Consider the following 26,047-nt stretch of genomic DNA (forward strand, 5'->3'; position numbering starts at 1 on the left):
CCGCGGCTGTGAGGCGCCCCCGGCCCGGGCCCGCTGCGGGAGCCGGGCGGAGGCCGGAGCCGGGAGCCGCAGGAGATGGACAAACTGACCATCATCTCAGGATGCCTCTTCCTGGCCGCCGACATCTTCGCCATCGCCAGCCTGGCCAACCCGGACTGGATCAACACCGGCGAATCCGCGGGTGAGGGGGGCCGGCGGCGGGGACCCGCCGGCGGGGCGGCAGGTGGCCGGGCGGGGGCTGCACCGGCGCCGGCGGGCGGTGGGGGCCGAGAAGGCTCCCCCGGAGGGGACGCTTCTCCGGCGGGAGCAGCGGAGCTGGTGCTGTGGCGGGGCAGGGAGAGCCCGGGGGTCCGGCGGGGCGGTGGGCCGGGGCTCGGGGCTGCCTTCAGAGCGGGTCCCCCTGTGCGGCGAGGGGCGAAGCTCCCGGTGGGAGCTGACGGGACCCTCCTCCCCGGGCAGAGCCGCGGGTGGCAGGGGCTACGCGTTCTGCCGAGATCTCTGTCTCCCGAGGGGTCCCGCAGCAGCCCCCGAACAGTTCGGCCGCCGGTAGAACCGGGTGCTGCGGCTACCGGGTCAGTCACCTTGGAGAGGGAAGTGGGATCAGCCTCTCCGAGTAGTTTGTGGCAGGTCTCAATCTTTCGCCCTACACCGACGTTTCCTTTGTTGCTGGGAAGATCTTGCTTTCCTTCTTTTTTTTTTTTTTTTTTTTTTTAATTTCCTGCCCGCTGATTTCCCATGTGTTTTTTATTCTAGGATACGATATTGTTTTCTTTAAAAAACAAGGATTTATGCATCTGTCTCTTTACTAATGATGAACTGTTTGTATGAACAATTTATTTCAGCCTCTTGATAAGGACCTGTATGTTCTGATCAGTGGAGCAGGGAGAGATAACGGGAGGAGGGCTGCTCTTTGATCTCCTGTCCTGGAAAACCCCAAAACTCCGTGTCAGGAAAGGAAGCCATCCTTACTGCAAACAGAGGAAACTAACTTAACCACCATTTCCTAAACTTAAAATTTCCAAGCGAGCCACAGGTATAGAATAGATGAAAGAGGTCTTGGGGTAAAGGCTTCTGTCACAAATTGTTGCAGAGGGTTTAAAATTTTTTCTTCAGTTTTCTTGCATCTCTGTGCCTAATATTTGGTGCATGTAAGAGGAATAAACTGATTCAAATAGAGTCATAGTTCCTTTGTTCTGATGAAGTAGAGTATTAAAAATGTTGGCTATTAGGGAGTGATGGTTTGGCATTACTCTGACCAGCCTAAATTTATGGTTTATTTGAGTTGCTTCTAGTTATCTTCTCTAGGACCTGGCCTTTCCTACATGGTCCAGGGGAGAGCAACAAGTCACTTCCCAAAGTGCAGCATTCAGGAACTCCCTTGGTGACTTCACCATTCATCCTATAGCTAGTGAAGATCTTCCTGCCTATGGCTACATAAAATAGTCGGTTCTTTTTGTCTTGCAATTCCTCTTAGCAGCAGTTCTGCAGTAATCAGCTCTTCTTCAAGGGTTTAAGTCAAATCAAATAATCTTAATTTTAAATATTTAAATATGTCTTAAGTCCTGCCTTATGTTAACAGATTATATACCATAGATTCTCTCTGCCTGTATAGAAAGGAGATGACAAAAGCTACTTGGAATAAATTGCTCAAACTGCAAAGAAAGGAAGTGTGAGGATGTCCATTGAATCAAGGACTTCCTGTAGCAAACACTGTAGTATTGAATTATGTGAGAAATGCTTTTATGAGTGCCATTCATGACCCAGAGACTGCTGTGGAGAAGTGTGGCACAGGAGGACACAGCCCTGGTGGGAAGCCTGCTCCAGCTGCTAGTGAGATTCAGGCACTCTCAGCAGACTGCTGAACTTGGACCACATTCAAGCCATCCAACTTCCATATGTGCCACTAAGAAGTAGGGCTTTTTGTTTTGGTTTTTTTGTTTTGGTTTTTTTTTGAAGCATCCTGCTCTCAGCTGGGGAAAGAAAATATTTCTTTGCTTTACCTCTGTGATTTTGGGTTCATCTCTTGTTGAAATTATTAAGCTAGATGCTGCCTCTACAAGTCAGCCTCGTAGCAAGGAGAAAGGGGAGTAATAATGTTTCTCTGCTTGGCTGCTGTCCTCAGGGTTCTGAAAGGCAGTGTGGAACAGCTTGGTCTTCTCAATACTGCAGCTGTTTGAGAATTGCATAGAGCAGAGGTCTTGGCAAACCTGGGAAGGCAGCACTGCATTGGCTCATTCTGAGCTGTTTACAGCCAGTAAGGTTGGGAACCTGGGCTTACGTTTCAGGGTGGGGGGGGGGGGAAATCTGTTCTGATAGGAATGCTAAAAGATCTGTACATCTTACTCCAGAGATAATGATGATTTTCTGCTAAATTGGGTAGCAAAATTAATTACTGGCTTCAATGCTTTTTAATTCTTTTTAAAAAATGCTTATGTTCTTTGGAAGGCAGTATAGGGGAAGGGCTGATTAGTCTCCCATATCATGTTCATAAAGATAAATTTTACAATCATTTGAAAAATGTTTATAAAAATTCCTCTCCAGCATTGCAATAATAAGCAAAGCATTGCAACTGAGGTCATTAAAGGTTTCAGATGCTTATCTGTCTTCAGGCCAGAGGCATTACATTCTTGTGGATGTGGGTCCAAGTCTCCATTGGGTGCTTTTTGCTTTTTCATTATATAGTTTTGTAAGAACTGTTCATTAACGTGGTTTCAGGTATTTCATGCATCTTTAAGATCATAAAGGAAATATGAAAACTGAAATGTTTTTTCTTTCAGTGAGTTCTCTTTGGGGTTTAGTTATTTATGTTATTTATTATGTGTAAATTCAGCACATTGATAACTGCCATCTGGAAGCCAGTGGCTTCTTAGTCTTCTTGCACTGCCATCCTTTCCTTATCAAACTGATATTCTGTGTGAGAAATAAGCATAGAGTTGGCTTTAATTTAGGCAAATGCCTAAACCCCCACTGATTTCAGTAGTAATGAATTTTACTTCTGTATCTCTTCACTTCTGTGATGAACTTTAAAAGCTGATAGCTTTGTCTCTGTATGTTCCTTTTTTGTGTGGGAGGGTATTTAATGATTTTGATATTTTGTCTTCAGTAGGGGAGGAGGGCGGATAGAAGTTGCTCTTAGCTTCAGCTTTCATCCTTTTGAGAATATGATTATTATGCACAGTGGAAATTAGACATGTTAAAAGTTGTAGGGGGTTTGCAACTTCAAATGCTTTTAGGATAGGGCAAGTAATTTAAGAGGAGAATTTAATCAAATAAACTTTCAGAAAGCTAAACTATCTGTTTATGTGACTTAGTAGTCACATAATTCCTATGTAGTATGTAGTATGTAGTATGTAGTATGTATAATTCCTATGTAGTATGATTGTTCATTTGATTCCAATCTACAAAACAACATGTACCTTTTTTATAGTAGTCATTAAGTTAATATGGATGTCAGGATTTATGGCTGCTAAACTCTGATGGGTAACTTCTGAAGCAAGTATTGATCAAATCCTCTTGTGCTGATACATATATCACAGCAGGACACATAATGTTACGGCCAGGGCACTCAGTGTATGCAAGGCAGTGCTGACCTGGGTGGTATTAGTGTTCAGCACAGCTTCCAACTTCATCTTGCATCTGTGACATAAGGATCAAGGTTATTTATGTGTAGAAATTACACTTTTCATTTTAACTGCCTTCTATACCATGCTGGGCACTAACAGTATGATAGTAAATTGCCAAACTACAACATGCTACTTATTTTAAACTGTCTGCTTTGTTTACAAATGCTGCCTTTCTGTGTATCTTCTGAAGTATCATGTGTAGTTCTTGGGTTTACATACTCAGTTGCTTTTTTATTCCTGAAGTAGGATTTCTGATTTAGTGGTATCTATGGTCCCAGAGGAGAGCAAGCTATATCCAGCAGGCCATTCCTCCTGAGGCAGTTAAATGCCTGCTTCAGTGAAATGAATTTTCTAGTGCTGAGTGGCAAAGTATTGCTGTTCACTGCTACTCCTCTGCATGTGATAGCTCTTCTGGAGGAATTTTGCTCCACAGTTCCAAGAGGAGCTGTAGCTTTGTTGTGATCAGATTAATGAACAATCACCTGTGATACAACCAAGCAGTCATTTCCAGTTCCTGCTGAGCTTGATACCATCTTGCCACTGAAATACTTTTTCTGTTCTTGGAGCACTGACTGTACCTGTAATGAACACAAGACCACATGAAGGCACTCAAATGAACCAGTACTTCTAAACAGAGCAGAATAGCATAGAATAAAGCATCAACAACTTAAAAGAGGGTGTAAACTTGAGTTCCAGCTAGCACCATTGTTCTAAATCCAGTTGTCTGCTCAAGAAGTAGTGATGTGTAAAAAATAAGTATGGCATATTATCTTCTTCTGCCCTTTAGGATCTGTGCTGAGAAACTGGTAATGTACAGCACTCTGTGGAGGAATCATGGTATAGAGCAGTCATTGTGCTGTCCACCTGTTTTGTTTTCTTTCTTTGAGTTATGGATAGTTGGATTTTCAAAAACTGTAATAGGGAAGAAATTCTACGAAATTGCTTTTCCCCAATGTTTTTTGCACTGTATAATGTAGCAAGTGTGAGAGGGGTGATGATACAGAGGATGAAGAATTATGTACCATCACGTCCCAGAAAGAAATGACTGCTGAAAAACAAACCCCAAGGCTATCTGGACATTAGAGTATTAAAATTAGGTTTTCTAACATAATTTATTGGAAAATACTTTTCTTTTGGAGGATGTCCCCAGGTCCATGATAAAGGTGGTGCTCTGTGGTACTTTGCTGATCTGAACTATTAGGATTAGGACCTGCTTTAAGATGCAGGCACTGCTAACAGTACTTGCATTTTAGAGATGTTGCCAGTGACTTAAAACCAATACAAATCCCAAATAAGAGCTGTTAAGGACTGGCAAAGAATATAAACCCCATACAGTCTGAATACTCAAAGAACAATCTGTTAATAGGTGTGCCTGGACTGGGAGTGTCTGTGCTGTCTTTAACATTTCCATTCCACTTCATGACTGTAGATGTCTTTCAAGTGGATGTAAAAATCTGGCAAAGCAGAGTGTTTGAATTGTACTTGGGTTCTGTAATTGGCCAGGCCTTAAGGCACAAGAAAAAATAATAGTAAGGCATTGTTGTAATGAATTAATTTTGTGTTTGCTCAACCACTCAACATTTAAACATATGGAACTATTTTATGTGTAGGAAGAACTGCATGAAAGATTTTTGGGTCAGCCTGATTATTATTTGAGCCTGCCAGAGCAAAAATGAGAGATCTGATTTGGTTTTGTCTGTAGAGGAACTGATGTTGAATCTGCTTTCTAACAGATACAGATTAATACAGCTTCTGTTAATGAACTTTTTGTTTTCTCTTTTAGTGTGGGAAGGTACAATGTTATTAGCTTGCCTCTTTCACACAGTTTCTTTTAGTGTGTGAAGGTACAAAATTATTAGTTTGCTTCCCACCAAATCCTGTTGAATTCCTCATTCTCTAATTAGTGTCAAAGACCTTGGGTAAGTAATACCTGATACAGAGCTAGCAGCTTATATTTAACTTTCCAATCCATCTGCTACAACTGACTTTGGACATTAGAAAGTTATTGTGGTAATACCTCAATTTCTTCCTCTGTGAAGTGGAGGTGATATTTTTATTACAGAAACTTCTATGAGCTTTAATAGTGGATATTTAATTATTTTTTTTTTAATCTTTTGTTTTAAATTGCAGTTTTACTTTATTAAACAGAGGAGGCAGGGGAAATCCCGAATAGTAATAGGTATTTCCTTTTTCTAATAGTAGGTGTTTTTGCTAAGCTACTTGAGTTTCAGGTATTTGGAATATTTTTTCCTTTATTTAATTCATGGCAGGATGTACAGTTACTATAGAACTAAATTATATTCAGCATGTCCAGATTTGTTTTCTGTGTATCCTATGTTTTACTCAGTAAGTAAATTAGTTGTAAATCTGCTTTATAGGCAGTACAAACTGTTGGAAAAGTAGCTTCTTGAGACTTCAGCTTTGCAGCTTCAGAAACTATCTGCATCACTAATAGTCATGATTTTTTAAGGATCAACTTAGAACTGATTTTAAGTGTCTTACATTTGTTTCCACAATATGACACAGAGGTTAATACAAGAGTGGCTTAAATAGATGAATCTTCAAAAATAAAAATAGAATGTTCTGCAAAACAAAAACTGTCTGAAATTAAAAAAAAAAAAAGAAAAAAAAACCCCTGTTAATGACTGAGCCTTATTAGAAACATTTGCATTGTTGAGTTTCCAGCCAGCACTGAGCAGCATTATGTAAACTCCATTTGTGCTTTTGCCAAAGCAAAGATCAGTGGGTCAAGCTTGAAAGTTTGACCTACTTTTTGTATAGGTAGCTCACAACAGCTCAACTTTTCCTCACTTGTTTTGGTGCTAGTCTTGAAACAAAGTAGAGAGAACTAACTTCTTGTTTGCTGCAGTAGGCAGGATTTTCATCTTATGCAGTAGTTCTCTGCTAGTTCTTGAACCCATGTGTTTTATAAGAAGGTAACTAGAGTGACATATGGGTGAGGAGGAGTATTGACCTTTGGAGAGGTTAAATGCTGTTATGTTAAATACAAAGCAACATTTGTAGTATGGTGGAACAAATACAATATGTGGGCTGGTTTTATTTACAAATTAATTTGGGAAAATTTAAGCTATTATAAATTTATAGTTTATACAATTTAAAATTTTAAAATAAATTTCTTATTACATAATTTTAAGTCATTATTGTAATTCATAGTGCTTACAGCTTTAGTAATGGGCAGATTTTTGTTTTTTAATTGAGGGCAATACGCAGGGAAAGAGATTTATGGTAATTATGTGGCAGTCCCCTTATATGTCCTCCAGCTGCTTTGCTCAATCTCACTTTTCTTCCCCAAGCCTCTGACTGATGGAGATATACACAGATCTGCAAAACTGGAGATATGGCCAAGAAGAGGATCTGTGCAGGGTATGTGTCTGTTTTAAGGAGAAAGGAAACTAACTGGAGCATTTGACTGCTATAGCACTTTAATTCCCATAGAATTAGACCAATATGTATGGAGTTAACAGTTATAGATTATTCTTTCTCAGAGTGAAGCTCTTGGTTTCTCCCGTTTGATGTATTATCATGTAAATGTTTTTTGCATTCTGTAAATAGATTTGATTACAGGAGTTTGGTCTCTCTTGGGTGCCTTGGGGAACTTAGTCTGACTGTGATGGTTTGTCTGCAGAATGAGTTAATCAAGGATGAAACACTAGCTGCTAAGAGTTAGAGGCTGAAAATTCCACAAAGTATGTCGAGTCCAGTTCCTCTTTTTGAGCAAAATATACTCGGTCTGTTATGTCTGGGTCCTTGGGATGAACTAAAATGCTCCCTTGTGAAGGTATCAAAAGCCTCCCAGGGATTTACTGCAGTATCCAAAGCCAGGATTTCCTCTCCATGATATCTAGTATGATAAGCAGCAGCTGGCTGCTACCCAAGATGCTACCCAAGAGCCTCATGGTAGCTACAATTCTGTGCCATAAATTACAAAGCACTTAGGGATTATTAAGGATGACAGTCTCTCAAGGTGTCAGGATTAATTACCCACTTAAATGTTTAAATATTTGTCCAATTGAAAACAGTTCACATGAGGCCTTGAACTTGACCATGAGTATTTCTTTGTGCAGTTGGTAGGGCTGAGCTGTCTCTGAGCTTTTACATCCAAGAATTTAGTAATCAAATGAGAGCGTTCACAGGCAGTAAAGTCAAGTAGTTTACTTTTGTAGTGTGTACCACTGAGACAACTTTCTGAGTTTATAGTGTTGCAGATCTGATTCCTGGGTTTCCTGTTCTCTTTCCAGTCACTGCCTGCATTGTTCTTCCTTTGTTCCCACTTTTCTTGTTGTGGCTGCTTCCAGCTCTAGGTAGCAGTGTAATTTTGCTCTATTCTAAGGAGTAGGACAGAACAAGAGAGAACTGGACAACTTACTGTTCAGTGTGCCTCAGAACTGCTTTGCTGTGAATACTTCAAAAGAGTAGAGATCTGAGATGAGATGGATCCTGACTTCCTTTATAGGCAGGCCAAACATACAAGTAAGTGGGAATGAATTTGTAATTCATCAGTATTTTTAATTGTAATGTCTTTAAACCAAAGTGAAGTGAACTGATAAGTTGTCATCTACTCAAGTTTCTTGAAGGTTGACTTGTGTGTAGACGGTGACTTATTTAACTTGAAAATTTGCTTTAATGTTCAGTACAAAATAGAGATATATATATTGCAGTGTTGAGAGACACTTTTCTTACTGATAGACAGTGATCAATGGTAATTCCTGCAGTCAGTTGAAGTATTAGCTCCAGAGCTGTCACAGTAGAAGATTCTGATCTCTTTTCTTGTAGAGAAAATGCACTGCATCTGTGCCTGTTCATGGGATTTGTAAGCATTGCATAGGGGTGGGGGAAGAGAAGTCACAAGGGTGAAAGAGAACTTTTTTCCTTACGCTGAGTTCCGATCTGAGACTAATCATGCACCTAAATTCATGTGTTAGTGATGGAGTTCTCCTGTGTAAAATCTCCTGTGGGAAGAAGCATGGTTCACTTTGTTTTTTAAACCCACAATTAATTCATTTTCAAAACTATGCAACAAGATCGTACAGGAAACCCAGAAAGTTTGAATGGCAAAGAATTTCTAATGTGGTCTCATAAATTCTTGCAGTGGAATAGTACGGGGTCACTCAGCAATTAAAAGAAGCACCCTGAAGCTTAATACATGAGAAATGGTGAAATGAAAAGAGTAAAGGCTAGAAATCATCACTGTTTTACAAACAGAAGTCTGTTGACTTGTGTCCAATGTTATCTAAAGTAAAGGCTCTCTGTAAGTAGGATGAAGTTCATGATAAAGACAGAGCATTTCTTGCCTGTTTATTTTAAATCTAAACTTGGAGAGAATTCAATTTCAGAATGTCAGTATAACAACTGTATAAACCTGTTATAATAGATAGGCTCTTTGGAGAACTATATTAACATCTGATTACTTTTTAAAACTCATCCCACTTGTTCAGAAAGGACTGAGCCCTGCTGGTAAGATAAAGTCAGACTTTATTTCAGTTAAGTGCAAATTCAGGTGTGGTCTGTCTCGCTTATTCTAGCAAAAAAATAAGTCTCCAGACTCTTACAGTTTCTTCTTGTAGATGCCTACTTGTGATAAGGGAGAAAGTGTTGTCACCACACAGACAGCACCTATAAATTGCCTAAATATTTCAAGCTTAAATTATGCAGGCTTCTAAACCAAGGAACTACTCTTGCAAAAGGGATAAGAAAATAGTAACTCCTGAATATGCTCCCTGCCTTCCAGTTCTTCTTTGGTTTTAATGCCTGTGTTGTAATGGGAACAAGTAAATGCTTAAATTTGAGAATTATTACAGCAGAACAAGGATGGGCTTTTGGTTTTGCTTTTGATTTCCCCAGTTTGCTGGAAAAGTTAAAGCTGCCTTTTATACTTGGGGGACTTAAATCATCCAGGAAACTGAGTGCCTGCTGTCCTTGAGGAAAGCTTGTATGTAGTTAAGCTATATGTCAGTCTGTCTTTCAGCACGTGAAGCATTACTTGTAGAGAAGAAATTCTTTGGCCCTGTACCTAATTCCTATTTAAAATGCAGTTTAACCTGTATTGCCAGTTGTTACATGCTTGTCATACGCAGATTTGGCAACAGTTAAAAAGTGCCTTTAGGAATAAAAGCTAAGGTTAGTCTTTATTCTACTTGAAATATTATTCTAGTTGCAATGAAATCCATCTTGGGACATTTAGGTGCCATTCTAAATGTTGCCCTACAGAATAAAGTAAGTCTAGTAGACAGAGATGGTATCTTTTACATCCCCAGTTAGTCAAGTGGGGTAAACTTGTACGTCCAAAGAAGGGCAAGATCAATACTGTGATTAATCTTCCTAGTTATTCTAGTTGTTTTAATAAAAGGTATTACTTCTGTCTACAAACTTCCCTTTTCATGTCCTCATCTCCTTGAATACAATCCTGCCATCCGTTATGTGATTTTAAAAAACTGCCACCAAATTGTTAGCACATTTTATATGCTTTTTTGATATTTTCTTCTTTATTTAGCAAAGTCTCTTTTACTTTCTGGCAGTTTGGGCCTAAATTTTGCTCTCAGCAGTGCATTAGGAGAAAGGTTCAGATGTAAGAAGGCATTGAAGCAAATAAGGTGTACTTAGGCTGAGTGTTTGCTAAGTAGAGACCTAAAATTTGCACTTATGTTTCTAACCATATAAATGCCAAAAGGCATTTCAACACTTCTCTTTTCACCTTATGCCACTGGATCACTAATAGGGTCATGGAAGAGCCAGATCAGTGGGTGTCCCTGGAGGCAAGATCAGTGCAAAGCACAACAATTACAGCTGGCAGAGGAAAAGGATCCTTATTCCTCTTGACTATCATCTGATTAAATGCACGAGCAATCTTGAAAGCAGGCCCCTAGCCTGTATTTTCTTCCTGCCTTTGAATGCCCTTGTCACTAGTCTGGAGAAACTGTTCTAGACTAATACCAGGAAGGTTGACAGATACTTTGTCTTCATGAATAAAGAGAGAGAGAACAAGAGGATACTTCATTTGCTGTGATTTGGGGGGGTTGGTATATGTCCTGATCTGCTTGGACATCTGTTAAGTTTGATACTCAACTGAGTTGTTGAAATGGTGCTTTTAGATATTCAGGAGTTAAACACTGAGAGCTCTGAAGTCCAGTTATTGTCAGCCTGTGAACTGACCAACTTGGCAGACACCTCTGTGGAAGGTGATCCACTAAACTGTGAAGATCTAGAACTTCTTGTTGGTTGTGATTATAACAGGTGCCAAACTCTGGTGCTGCAGTTATCGACCCAGCCTGGTCACCTCGTGTTGCAGGCTCCTGAAGATGGTGGCCATCCTTGAAGAGCATGTAAACCATATGATTATGAAGGGCTTAGCAGACCATTTCTGGGAAGGTTAGGTTGGGCTGGGTGGTGTATTGGATGCAGAGAAGCTTTGTCTGAAGCCAAATATAACTCTCTTAAAAAAGAACACAAGCTCATGAGATGTTAATTGGCAGAACAGCTGTAGGTGTCATAGCTTCCGACTTCCAGCTAAACATGTGGCATAACACTGGTGTAGCTGACTAGAAAAATCACTTTTAAATAATTGACACTGCCTTTGATCTTTTTTTTAGGCAGTGAATTTTGTCAGCTTTGAGTAGCTCTGTTTAGGTTGAGGGTAAAATGGAAATAACTATAGATTTTTTGTTTTTTGAGCTGAATAAAGGATTAAGGCATTTTGGTTGTTGTTTTATTTTCTTTCTGTTTTGTTTTGGCTTTTTTTTCTGGGGGGGCGGTGTTTGTGTGGTGGTGTTTTGGGTTTTTTCTCCCAAGTTCTGTCTTTTTTTCCAGGCTCTTGCCACTTCAGAAACTATAAAAATTCTTGTTACTGACAACATGAAAAAGCTGATAGTGTCAGAAAATAAACAACCAGAAGGATTCAACTTTCTAGAGATCCTGTTTACCAACATTTAATTAATGCTGTCTTCTGAAGTAGGAAAGAATACCTTTACTGTGGGCAGATTTCTTGGCTCTGTTAGATGAGAACACACAGAGCTTTTGATACATCCTCAGTAGAGTTGTTCTGTGTTGTTGCTTGAGAACAGCTCTTTTGGTGTGTAGTGGTCCATCTCTTTAAACAACAAAAGAAAAGGCAAACCAAAACCCAAACATTAAAAAAATATGTATACCAGAATACCCTAGCAGTATGGCGTTGAAACTTGTATGCTGGAATTCAGAATGAGCTTGCTTTTTATTGGTCCAAATCTGCAATATAAACATTGATTACAACTTGTATATCATAATGACTGTCATCTGTAGTAATAAATTTCTAATTATGTGTAAATTGTTACAATCTTTCCCAGTAAATGACCCCCTTTTTTTTTTTTTTTTCTCTTGGGGTGGGAGAAGGGAGGGAGAAGACTGTGGTGTGCAGAGCCTTTACATCTCTAGAGCAAGGAGGATGGTGCATTTCAAAGGTAGTTTGAAAGAGAGGGGTTATTCTGATTTCAGAGAAGGGGATAAATGGAGTAGAAGATAAACAGTTGCTTATATAACAACGTGCTCTATCTTGTAAGATTGACTTGAATTGCTCTTAAAAGATGCATACTAGACAGAGCAAGGACTTTGCAAGTAGATCTAGTTCTTTCTTAAAACTCATCTTTTAACTCTGTGCAAGTACTTCGTAGGGTTTTGTTTCATACAAATAAATACCCACTGGGCATATGAAATAATCTTGTATTTGGTCTTCTTCAAAGTGAGAAGCTCCAAAGCTTTTCTTCCAGGATTACAGTACCTATTAGATGACTTGAGATACAAATAAGAGTGAATGCCAAAAACATAAGATCTGGCATACAAAGGACAGGAAAGATAATTTGTAATCCCTTTGTTTTGAAGTCCTCTGTGTTCTGTGCTTTTGTAGTTAATCCTCCATCATTCTTTTAAGTCTTTTTTAGATCATCCTTTAACATTGATAGATCTTACTTTAAGTCTGAATTTGGTTGCCTCTTAATCTACTAACTGAACAGCATAGTGGAACATCTGCAGTAAAAGAATCAATCTGCCCTGCCACATCCTGAATCCTATACTTGCATGGTAACCTCAAAGTTATTTTAGTGGCATGGTGCTAAAGAGCATCTATTCAGACTACCCCTGCCCCTCACACTAGAAGTAATTATTTATGCAAGAACAGTAACAGATACAGTATTCTCAAACTTGATTGGGAAATGGCAGTGGATCCCATTTTCTATTTCGATTTTTATAGTTATTTAGGTGTAATCCAGTTATTGTATTGTCCTACAACAATGACCTAAGCAAAAAAAGTGGAGGAAATGCTGTTCACCTTGCTTGTACTTATAGCTGCAGTTAATTATGTGTATATGCTGTTTTTACAAAATGCTCTGATACTAGATAATTTGAGGCTGTAAACATTTTTAATTTCTTTAATGGGTCAATGGCTTAAAATTTAGATGAGGATATAATTCTGAGCAGTTATAGATAAAAAACAACTATTCTGTGAGCTATACCTGTGGGTGTCATTCAGTGGGGCCTTATGTACCTTACATGTACATACCTTACCTTATGTACCCTACCATTCTGTTTAATTATTACAACTTGAACCATGCCTTTTAGAATCAAAAGGCCTTCTCTAGCATTATTAATCCTTTTTTCCTCCCTGGTTTTGAAGTGCTTTCCAAACCAGCAGGGTACTGTGTCTTTTTTATCTTCACACCAGAGGTGGTCAATATCCTGCAAAAGCATAGCTTTTTCCCTAACCTTCTGCATTGCTTACTCTAACCATGACTAATATTCCCATAAGAGAGGGTACAGGGCCTGATTTCTAATAGAGTTTTACACTCAAGTAGGTAGAACTAAGTGTGTGCACCCTGGAGTACATCCCTGGCTATTGAGGGAAGGTTCAGCAGTGTTCAGTAAAGGCAGAAGAGAAAGAACTCTGTTTCCAAGGAACTAATAGAAATTTTCCCCAGAACAGAATACATATAAACCTAAGCAAGTCATTCTTTCTTCACCATTTGTATAGTAACACAAAGTGCCCATTGCAGGAAAATAAATTCCATATGTAAGACTGGGAAACATCCCATTTAAACAAATTCCTTGGATGACTGAAAAATTAGCTTCTTGGAAATACCTCCTCCTTGTTTGCTGTTACGGGCAGTTGCATTGGAACTATTCTTACTGTGCTCTGTTGTTTGTTCCTCTCAGGAATTCCTCGGCCATGCTTTGCTCACTTTGAAAGCGATCTTCTGTCAGAGAGGCTTGGCTGCAGGCAAGGAGCAGCAGACATGTTAAAGGCAAGGTGGCCCAAGTCAACTTGATGGTTATCCTCAAGATTGGTACAGAAAATCAGTCTGCCATGACCAAATCACTGCATTCTCTTTAGACCTTTAAAGTTTCCTCTCAGATTGTGTAGCAAGCTACAGTTGTTCACTAGGCAGCTTCAGCCTGTTCCTCCTTTTAGTTGGACCTAGACTTTTTTTCAGTTCAAATTCATTAATTGGATAAAGCACAGAAACTTCCCAGGAACAGCTTCATTTCCTCCTCTCCTTGTTGATTACAGGGAATGTCTTAGCTGCACTGTCCTTATTTTACATATGTTACTCTCTGGCATGCAACTGTTACCTAACCAGCAGCAATGAATGTTTCAGTGTGCCCAAATAACATCACTCCATGTACTGTGCTCATTACTAAAACATAAATCTTATCAGTGTCCTTGCCACACTGGTGATGCTCTAGGATTTGCATCACCAACACCTCATTAGGCTCCCTATAAACTGTGCTTTTGGTTTAGCAAAGTTGGTTTAACATGTCCCCAGTACACTAAAGAATAGTATCCTGTTTGAGCTGAATTGTCTGGCAGTCACAGCTGGGGTTTCAATCAGAGCCATGCCCTTTCCTTAGGACAGCAAGGCAGGGAGGGAGGGCAGATGGACTGACTGGAAACAGTTGAATGTTTTAACCTCCTCACTTAGGCATACTGGCCTGTAATATTTATTTAATGTTAGTTATAAGCATTTTTCTAAGGATGTGGTTGATATATGGAATATAAAAGTGAAGAAGCTGTTTTTAAGGATTACAAAGGTTTGAAGACACATTTGAAGCCAAGCATTTTCTGTTAAAATGAGGGGAAAGAGTAAGGACATTTTCAGTTGAGGACAATAGGAGAGGACAGAGGAGGAACAAGTACCCCAAGCTGTATGAGCAAAAGCTGTTCTGAGGATGTGTGCTTTGTATGTTCATGTGAAAGCCTAGCTGCTGAGCTCTGTGACCTTCTAATATTTGAGCCCCACCTTGTTCACTGCATCATGCTTTTACTGTATTAGTTGCTTCTTATGCTATGGTAAGTTCTTCACAGCAGTGGCACCTCTCCTGTGTCCCTCTGGCACACTGGGTCCCCTGTGTTCTGTGTTCAGTCAAATAATAGATGAACAGTGAACACCTGAATAGCTGTTATTATGCTACTGCTTTGCAGCCGTGGTATATTGTGCCACTTTTTATAATTCAGAACTGATGGAGAGGTGGGGGGAGTGAAAGGGCTGCAGCAATCTTTGTGTCCCTCCCTAGCGTGGGATTCCTCCTTGGTGGCTCTGTAGTTACCACGGAAACAGGAGAGCAATGGCACAGCACCAGCAGGGCTGGGGTAGGACTTGTGGGTCAGAAAGTGGAAAAACTAGAGCTTGCCTTTCTTTGGCTTGGTGCTCAGTGCAGCATTCTCTGGATGAGGATGAATCTCATCTTTAGTAATTAGAAATACATATCCTAATCGGCTCTTGTACTACCTGTAGTGACCTGCATAATGCCAGTCTTGGAAGCTATGGAAGGGGTGACATACAGGAGAAACAGAGAGGCCTCTCATGTCCAGGTTGTCCTTACACCTTCTGATGGCTGTGCAGTGTGGGCAGTGGAAGGTGGAGGACACACAGCCACGGTTATTCTGCTGCAAGTTGTAGGGCTGTATCCATCTTTAGGTTCCTGATCTACTAGAATTAACTGTGCTGTTTGTTTTATACCTATGTTAGGTGCTTAGATTTTCAGCAGTTGTGCTGTAATTGTTCTGAGGGAATGACTAAAACCTCTTTTACCTACAGATCAGAGCAGAACTTGGCAATTGGCTTGAGACAGACTGTTGAGCTATTCTCTAACTGCAAGCAAGAAACTGTTCAGTTTCAGTATCTCTGTCTCTCCTTTCAGTGATAGACTAGTTAAGTTTAAAAAAGCTTTTCTGTAACAAGTTAGTTCGTTGGCAGCTGCTTGGCAACTGTTTGCTTGATTGCTTTACAACAGGACCAAGACAATAAAATGGTGTGTAGACCCACTCTTCTTTTGAATTTCATGTCCATAAATACTCTTACTACATCAGGCTTCTTTCAAAGTCTGCGTTCAAAAGATTTGTCACTATGGGAGCAGGCTATGAAGGTTAATTTCCTTCTGCCCAGTTGATGTACACAACTGAAGTATTCTGTGTAGCAAACTTCAACTTGAACTCTGACTAACTTTATGAGCACATAATGAGATTGATTCTCCCAGTTAACCTTTGTGGAACCCTTAGTTCACAAATGTTCTCTTGCCCTGCATTTGCCTCCTTTAGATATTTTGCAGACTCAAGGTTCAAAACTGTTTTAATTTAACAGAAAATATCTCATTTTGTGTAAAACTTTATGGCTCCTGTAGCAGTCGTCCTTTTTCTAGGATCTTTTTGATATACCTTTTGTGTAGGTATCCCAGTTTGTGTGTGTAACTCGTTAGCTGTCAAAAGAATTTGCCAGTCTCTTGCATAAAGGAACTCTTGGAGTTATTGTCAAGAAGTGGGTTTTTTTCCAAATGTTATTTAAAACTTGGTATCAGTTAAATGTTAAGCTGCAAGACTTTGAGGTTTAAAGCTGTATTTACAGGTGAGGGGAAAAGGCTGTAGACAAAGGCATTTTAAGGTGCTGCAGCTCATTCTGTTAGATTATAAAAGTATTTCATCTTCCACAGATGGAGGAATGGATCCATTGTGCAACTTAGCTATCACTTTAGCTGATATTGACAGGCTTTATAGGAGTGCTTTATTCCCTTCATTAGGCCTTGATTGCCACTCAAGAACTAGATAGAACTTGCAACTATCTCACATCAGCTTGTGAGTGTATGATGAAGGAACATGAACGTAGATGTTTAAAGCATGCCCCCATATCCTCTGTGTTTGAAAGGCTTATTAAGGTTCATCAAATAAAGAATCCCTTATTTTTGGACAGTTCTGAGCTTTGGTTTGCAATTGAGCACCTCTCAGAGAGGATTTTGAAAGTTTACTTGCCTCTCTACTATGTATTTTCAGGTGCTCTCACAGTTGGCCTTGTGCGACAGTGTCAAACCATCCATGGACGTGACAGGACCTGTATTCCTCCACGGCTGCCTCCTGAGTGGGTCACTACGTTATTTTTCATCATTATGGGAATCATTTCACTAACTGTCACATGTGGTTTGCTGGTGGCTTCCCACTGGCGAAGAGAAGCTACTAAATATGCCCGCTGGATAGCTTTCACTGGAAGTAAGTGACCTCAGCTACACAGTTGACCTGTATACAGGGTAAACTGGTAGAGTCTAAAATGAGACTGCAGTGTGGTCAAGGAACAGTAGTCAGGGCTTTTACTATACCCAACATGACTCCTTTTTAAATGCCATGTCTGAGAGAAAAATAACATTCTTAAAAAATCAAGGGGTTGATATCTTAGGTGGCTGTAATTGAGAAGGATTCATAGTTTACAGGTCTGAGGTGAGAGAAGAGAAGGCCTGACTCCATCTTCCTTGGGCAGTGCCATTAACTGACCTAAGAAAATGAGTAAGGGCATAAGAGGTCTGTCCTAAATTACATGTCTGATAGTCTTTCATACTTCCCTACTCCCAGATATCCAGAATTTACTCATAGCAGAGTGGAGTAGCTGAAATTCCCTTCTATTGGAAGAGGAGGTAAAGACTTACTGCAGGCTGAAAATCATCCCTGCTTCAGGTGGCTCATGAATTCCTCATTCAGTGCTGATGCTCCTTCAGTCCTGCTTCATGCTCACAGTGGGTGTTCTGTTCAGAGTATCTGCATCCTAACTGGCTATGCAGGAGGATTTCCTGCTGCAGAGCATCCGCTGTGCTTCACAGTACTGGGATTTCTGCTTCCATAAGTGACCCTCAGCAGTGCTTTAGCTGGAGGGAGGAGTATCAGTGTTTTTCTGCCTCCCTTGATTCTGCTCCATATTAGCACCAGCCTAAATCCTCACAGCTGAGCCTCCTCTAGCAATCCTGTGTTTCTGTGCAGGGAAAGGAAAAGAAAAGCAGTTACAACAAGTAAGGGGAATAACTTTCAAACTTCCTTTTCTTGGTGTGTGTTACAGGCTTAGCCCAACTGTGAAATGATGCCTTAATGGTGGGAATGACAGCATGAAAAAACTCAAAACCTGAGGGCTTTTAAAATGACTTGAATTATGACATACCACTAAAGGTAGTGTGAACACTAAATAGCAAATGCAAGTTTGTGGTTTACACAGGCATAAATAAAGTTTAATGGAACTCTGTGACATCTGATAATATCTAATATGAATGAGGTTTAACCTTGTTTTGGGGGAGGGAATAATATAAAAAGCACTCGGCTTCAGCCAAGGTACTTCACTGAGGCACTTGCATAATCAAAGCCATCCTTCTGACAACTTGCTACATAGCATATTAAATTAATAGTGCAGCTCTTGCAGACAATGGAGCTATTGAAATGCTGTATCCATTATGATTGACTTTTATTTATTTTCTGGTGACTGATTAAAATAGCAGACATGAGTATTACTGAATATTCCATCCCAACTTTCCCACTGCCCTTGTTTATCTATGCATATTTCATGTATATCTAATGTATACAGCAAGGCTTTAAACTCAAAATGCCATATAAAATTAAGATGCTTACAGTGAGCTGAAGTCAAAGCTCTAGAGTAAAGAGAGTTTTTTGAGTACTATATATAAATAGTTGAAACCATAATTTATTTACTGAGGTTTTTTTCTTAATTCAGAGCTTGTATTTTGGGCTTTATGTATTTTAGTGTTTGGGGTTTTTAAAATATTTCCAATCGTCACATCCTGCATCTTTAATTTTCTTCAACTGTGAACTAAGGTTCTGTCAAAAAACCCTGATGCCCTAAAGCTGGTTTTTTCTGTATATTCTTTAGTCTTTTAAGATGTCTAGAAGTCTAAATATGGAAGGACATTCTTTTATGTCAGCACTTGCCTTTTTGTTATGAGATGTTTCATAATGAAGCATGATTTTTTTCTTTTTCAATTCATATTTATTCATAATTCTATCAAGATAGGATTGCTGTGCTGTGGAAATTCTAAAATGCAATGTTTTTCATATTCATCTCCAATACAGATGACTCTGTGACCCTTGCATTCCTATTAACAGTGATGAAGGGAAATTTTATTGGTCAGCTCCTTTGTAAGAAAAGTCCTATTTGGAAAGGAAGTGATTAGGAGGAGGAGTTCTTTGTTTTTTCAGAAAGTTGGTAAAAATTACTTCTGTCATTCATTGGATGACAATTAGTAATCTATTTGTAGATTAGTTTCAGGAAGCATGTAGTCATGTGGAAGCAACTTGGAATACCATGAGCAGGTCCTTCCTGGGAAGTGGAAGCCTATATGATGAAAACATGTGTAAGCCATTAGAAGGGGGTAGGGAAAATGTCACAGGTCTATTACTTATCTTCTGCAAGCAATTTTGAGACTCCACAGCCTAGCACAGGCTGCTAGCAGATACTCTTCTCACAGAACTTTCTGAGCATGAGGTAGGACATGGTAACCCAGGCATCTGGGGAAGTCTGCAGGGACTGCCAAGGGCAGCTCCAGGCCTGGCAGCTCCATTCTCTTCAAATGCAAAGGGTCTAGAGTAAATCATCTAAGGGCAAAGGAATCCTCTTGCTCAGCCCCTTCCTTGCAGCTAGGAGGTAAGAGCTCACTCTCACCCACTTGATGCTGGAATTTTTATAAAAATATATAGCTTGTATTTTCCATGGAATTTTTGCTTGTAGTCTTGTCATCTTGGATGACTACAGATTTTTCAACTGTGTATGTATAAATATGAATTATAGTTGACAGTGGTATTGTCTGTCTTGTTCAGCTAAGGGATGCTCAAAGGACAAAGATTTGATCTGTCAATTCTTTCTCCTGTATACACTTGTAAAAGGATATACCTGAGAGACTGTTCACTAGCACAGCCTTTGCATCCTTCCCCAGCCCTTGCTGAATGTACTGCATAGAAACATGTCTTTCTGGCTTCTCTGCAAAACAGCACTGTGGAGAGGAGAGATACTTTCCTCCTCCACAACATACTGAATGACTGACAAAAGTCTTCTAAAGGAAAATGCAGAAGTTTTTCTTTGATTTCTGTAGTTTTTCTAGAATCACAGTATCCCTGGTGAAGGCATTGTCACTTTAGGCACAAATACTATAACAACTGCCATTGCTGTTTGAATTCTGTCAATTGTAGTACCAAATTCATAAAATGCAATGGAGAGTGGATTCCTTCTTGGTGTTTATCTGTGCACTGCCCAGGTCTTTGTGTGCTTCTTGAGTGAACAAGGGTCTGCAAACTCAAAGCTGTGCCTCTTGTATTGACAGCAACCAAGAATCTGATCAGCTGTTCTTTGCATGGAATTATTTACCTGTTGCTCAAGTGTAAACTAACAGTCTGTTTACAATCCCAGCTTCTATATCACTTTATCACTAATTATGCTCAGTGATTTAGTGGCTTAGGTTGGTAGCAGAACAAGTAACCTGGTGTTGGTATTGTTTCATGTATCTCCAGGAACTTTTTATCTGCTCCTTTTTAGTTAGCCCTGCTTCTTTTCAGCTAGCCCTACTTCAGTTATCTAAACCTGCATTTTCAGAATGCCCGTTGTGCCACCTTCTGGTTTTGAAGATAGAATGTGGTGAATCTGTGATAAATCTCAAAGGTTTTGATTCTCATGGTCAGTGGAACAGATACTCATAGGCTCCTTAAGTAGAAACAATGTCCAAAGCTTATTCTCCATGGTCTTACGTATGTTGTGACAATCTTAGCTACTGCAGGAACTTCCAGAGCTCCCAGAGGATCTGTTTACATCTTCTACAGATTCAGGTTTCTTACCATCTGCTATAACTAGAATTAATTTAGTTTCTGCAGCCACTGAATCAGGTGCTTCTCTGAGAGGTATCAAGGGAAGAGATGCTAGACAGAAAAATAATGTATCTGGTTTTTTCCAGCAGTTACCAGAGAGTCTGTTATTATTTTTGTCTGAGAATTTAATAGTTCATGAGTATAATGGACTTGCTTTTTGGAATGAAAGTACAAATGGGACTGAACTGACGGTAGCTATGCTACGAATGTCTGTCCTTGTGTTCCCCAGTGAGTAAAGTGCTGCTTGAGTTATTAAAGATTTACACTTGGTGCTTCTTTCCATATTATGCACCTCCAAAGAGGCAAGCAGGCAATGAGCCCTCTAAAGGCCAGACCATAGCTTTTTCCTTTTTTTAATATGCTGTGCCCTGGATTATTTTGGAGTTCTCATTGCATGCTCTAAACTATTTCAAGCGAAAAGAATTAAAGGAACTACATTTTCTTTGGCAGCCACCATTCGGAAGCAGAGTAGAAATTATTTGTTTTATTACATAACTATTTTTGTTAATAGAAATTGTAGTCATTAAGTGTCTTATGAAAATTTTCTTGTCTAAGGAAGAATCTGAAATCATAAGCAAGTACACTTGAGGGACAAGTTCTTTATGGGTTGCTGGAGATACTGCTGGAAATTCATGGCCATTATACATATGGAGAACTACATTTGGGTTACAGCTTGTATAAGAAATCCCTATCCTCTACCTTAAAAACTTTCTTAAAAAGAACACATACTAAGTTAACTGGGCACTTTGTATCTGGATTTTTCCCTTAGTTTCTTTTTTTTAAATAAATTTATCACACTGTCTTTTCTTAATGACTTCTCCAAACCTTGCCATAATTCAGGCTTCTGAATCTGACAGACTTTGATGAATCTACTTTTCATTTGTTATTTCAGCAGACTAAAAATTCAGAGCACACTAAGAAAAACTGTTTGGATACCCTTTCAGCAGAACAGATGCAATTTTATTTGGAAAAGAAACAATGGGTAGTTACTTCTGTAATAAATGTTTGACATGTGTGTGCACATCAACATTCTGCATGCTGCTTGGGTGTGCAGAATTTATTTTATCTCCCACTGTGAACGGAGGGAGAACTGAAGTACCTGTATGTATCCTTCTGTCCCTGGGCAGACATGGAGCACATGTTCCACTTAGGAGTTCAGTGCTGCCAGCAGGTCTTAAACCTGGGAGCACTGGGGCATGTATGTACAGCACACCCCAAAGAACAGTGCTTGGCAGAGAGGTCTAAAGATCTATTCTTCAAACATAGTTGTGAGGCCATCACAACTCTCCCAGCTGTATAGCTCTTGAATGTAATAAAGGAGATGTAATTTTGAAAGTGCAGACTGTTTTCAGAATCCTAAAGCTTTTTCCTGTGTTATTTCTAAAATGTAGAAGTTTTGGAAATCACGGGAATGCTTGTGAAGGACAAACTGGATGTAATAGAAGCATGCTGAGTTATGATAATGTGACTCATCCTCAGATTGTTGTTCAAACTGTTATTGTGATTAATTGTATGTTGTACACATCAGCCACGGCTTCCTGGACCACTCAAGTACAGAGCTTTTCTGTGCTTACAAAGGTCTGCTCAAGAAACATATCCAGGCTTTCTCTCTTCAGATGGACCAGCTGTTAAGATACAATTTTAAGAAGGGAAAATGGGGAAACATTCTTTAAGGATTAGATTGTGTGGTGTGGAATGACATGGACTAATAATCACGTAGATTAAAACCATCTAGATTACTTAATGTTTAACTTCTGGTTGCTGGTTCTTTGGTTTTGTTCTAATAGATGGCCGAATTTAAAGCCAATCTGCTGGTGCTGTTACACTGGAAGCGAGACACGAGCTCCCTCCAGTGAAACCCTGGCTTATGTCCTGCTCAGTACTGACAGGAAGGCTGATCCCGGTGCTAACTGATCTTGACTCCAAGCGTTGTGAAAGGTGTTTCACGTGTTTTGGAAAGCAAGAAGCAGCTCATACTCTCATGTGAATCAAGCCTTATCAAACCATCCTTCTTTCTTTAGGCCCGAGTTCTAATTGGACTTTTTTTGATCCATTAGTCCATTAATTTATTTATTTTTTTAGTATGGGCATAGCTGGATAAACTGGAGCCATGTGTGTGTAGTCAGGAAGAGCAGTAGTGAAATTGTATTATAAAATACTGAGGCTTCTCCAGCCCATCAGTTCCTTATTTGGGAAGACCAGAGACTTTTTCCTGGTAAGGCCTAAGGACACAAGCAAGGTTCTGAATTGGTTTTTTTGTTCCATTGGAACCAAAAGTAGCTGCAGCATTGCTGAGCTGCATAGGAGCTGGGGATTAAAGTGATGGTATTGCTGTTGTCAGTGGTTTTTACTGTTGCTTGTCTGACTTGTAGGGAAGCTCAAGTAGGGAACAGCATCCCCAGAATTGTTCTGTCTTTCAGTGGTGAAGAGAAAGGGGAGACAAGGACACCACCTGTGTCCCTTACTAACAAGGAAAAAGCAGGAGTCTGTGTTACTGAGAGAAGACTGAAAAAATTGGCTGTAATGCACTTTATTCAGGCAGCAGCAGTGTGACTTGACCTGAATGACTGTGAAATAACTGTAGAAGTAGTGACTAAATTTCTGTGACTAAATTTGTGTATGGTGGTGGAAGTTCATCCACCAGATTTTTATTCTGTAAAGACAGTTCTTGATCTATTGTGCAGGACTAAAATTACACTCAAAGTGGGGGTCTTTCAGTCTGTCTTGGGAGCACACGAGGGACATTTCAAAAGCAAGATAAAGCTTACTGAGACACTTCAAGCAAGTTAGTTACTGGAATATCTCACCTTTTCAATTTGTTCAGATTACTTGTCTTGCTTTTCTGGACTGCTCTATGAACTGGTAAATATTTAGATTTTAACGAAGCACTGACCATTTTTTTTTTGGTGTTTTCTTTTCTTTGCAGTGATTCTATTCTGCATGGCAGCCCTAATATTCCCAATAGGATTTTACATCAATGAAGTTGGAGGTCAACCATATAAATTACCCAATAACACAGTTGTTGGGTCTTCGTATGTACTGTTTGTCTTATCCATTTTCTTTACAATAGTGGGACTTCTATTTGCTGGCAAAGTTTGTTTACCTGGCTGATGAATGTCTGAACTGCAGGACTTTATTTTGGAAAAGAGCAAGACATCAGAATTGCATTCTCAGGAGGATGCCTAGATGAGACTATCAAACACTTACTGAAAAGAGGAATGCTTTGACTTGTTCTCACTATGCACTTTGGATGAAAAAAAAGGAGAGCCTTTCCCATAACCAAATACAGACAACGTTGATTAATCTCCTGAGCATATTTAATGCAGTCAGGTCTGCACTGTGATAGGAACTCGTGAAGAATGCTTTACACTGAGAAGCATAATGCCCCACGTTACTGTAATGTTCCTGTTTTTAATGTCTAACGATTTGGAAGTCAAAGTATTTATGAACTTTGTGGTAGACCAGAGGGTTGCAGAGGAATTCAGGTGAGGCTGGCCTCACTGTTTAGGAGATTAGTATTTTACATCTTCCTTCTGATGAGCAAAGCCTTTGGCACCAATGTGATCAATCTTGCATTACTGCACCAAGAAGCCAATAGATGAAAACATGTTCTCTAAATGTATGTAACAGCAAGACATACATCCCCCTCCTCCCCCATATGCTCTAGAAAAACACTATGGAACATTTTAGAGGGGGATTTCTTCCTTATATTTATATAAATATATATATAAATATATATATATATATTTTGCTGATGCAGTATACGGTGTGTATGTATGTGTGTGTGTGTATATACATATATATATATATATGTATATACACACAAACAGTTCCTGGAAAAGAACTCAGAACGCTTTGCTAGCAAACACTGTGGTGTGCAAAACTAGAACTCAATAGAAAAAAGCCATTTCTCTGAAGGCCACATAGCTGAGAGTCTTCAGTTTACCTCATTCTTTGTAGCAGCCCTTGATTTTAACAGTTTTTGTAATAGGTACAAATGATCCCATGCCTTTCTAGGTGCAATTTTAAGTTAAGCTAAAATTCTTTTTATGATAATTTATTTGTATATGAGGGTGGAAGGTGAGATCATGTCATACCTTAAAGTTAAAATCCTTATTTTGGGAAACTGACACTATTTAAATTATTAGCAACTGTTGTACATAAAGTCTCTTTTTCTACTGCATTGTTACATTACTGTTCATACATGTTCAAGCACAGCATTTTACCACAGGTAAGCATTTCTCTAGCACATGTAAAAAGCAATGTTTAAAGTAATGCAAACACAGATCCACTGCAAAGATGGATGAACTTATTTTGAGTATTAGTTCCTCTTTAAAAAAAAAAAAAAGCGCAATATAATTGTTTAAATAATATATGCCTAGTTTACTAAAGTTGCTATTTTAAATGTGGAGTGTAAGGGCCACACAGATTTGGAGTAAATATTCCTCACTAAAGGTAGTTTTATTTTTCAACACAAGGATGAATTTTTGAATCCATCATAATTCATTACTCAATCAAACCCTGCAGAAAGTACAGCTTAGTGTCCCAGGAGAGCTGCCTGCACTATCACTATTTCATTTCCAGTTAATATGTGGTTTGCCTGAGACTGACAATGAAAACAAAAACTTTTATGTTGCAAGTGCTGTTTCAGGAGCTTATCAGAAGAACTGCACTGCTAAATAGACATTTTTCTAAAATGATAGTGAAAGTGTAATGTACAATGACGTTGTATAATTATCAGTTTCCTAAATAATCACTTACAAGACAAGCTTCAGTGTTTGAATGAAAAAAACCACAATTTGCACAATTATTTTAAACTGTGTGCCATTCACACCCTGGTCTTCCTCCACCTCTTCCCTCTCCCCCTCCCAAGGTATTTTAATACAAAAAGGTTTTTTTGTGCATTAAGTATTTTTTTTCTTTTGACATTTTTGAACAACTTGTCACTGCAATGGTCTAAAAGTGACTATGTTTCCAGTCAGCTCACTCACAGGTAGAAGGGTATTTTTGCAGATCACTATATTTGTCTAAAGTATGCTAATCTGTAAATACAGCCAGGCAGCTACTTGGAAGCAGTGGTTTAGATGTTATTTGGTTCCTAATTGAAACCTTCATCTGCATGGGCAAATGGTCTCAGCTCCCCAGTCATGTTAGTGGAGACAAAATGCAGGTTCCAGTGGCTGGATGAGTGTCTGAGTGTTTGGTGTTACCACCATTGTGTCCTAGGCTGAAATATTCACTAAACTTAGATCATAAATTATGTTGGAAAAAA

The 26,047-nt window shown here is 39.3% G+C and overlaps 1 protein-coding gene across 1 annotated transcript; it reads left to right on the plus strand.

Moving 5' to 3' along the window:
* Positions 1-18: 18 nt before the first annotated feature.
* On the plus strand, positions 19-24,452 carry MOSMO (modulator of smoothened). Its single transcript, XM_030459849.1, has 3 exons — positions 19-181; positions 16,927-17,139; positions 23,702-24,452. The coding sequence occupies exons 1-3, from the start codon at positions 76-78 to the stop codon at positions 23,884-23,886; spliced, it is 504 nt and encodes a 167-aa protein (XP_030315709.1). The 5' UTR covers positions 19-75; the 3' UTR covers positions 23,887-24,452.
* Positions 24,453-26,047: the final 1,595 nt, after the last annotated feature.

The sequence above is a fragment of the Calypte anna genome, chromosome 14 (genome assembly GCF_003957555.1).
Source record: "Calypte anna isolate BGI_N300 chromosome 14, bCalAnn1_v1.p, whole genome shotgun sequence".
Taxonomy (NCBI): Eukaryota; Metazoa; Chordata; class Aves; order Apodiformes; family Trochilidae; genus Calypte; species Calypte anna.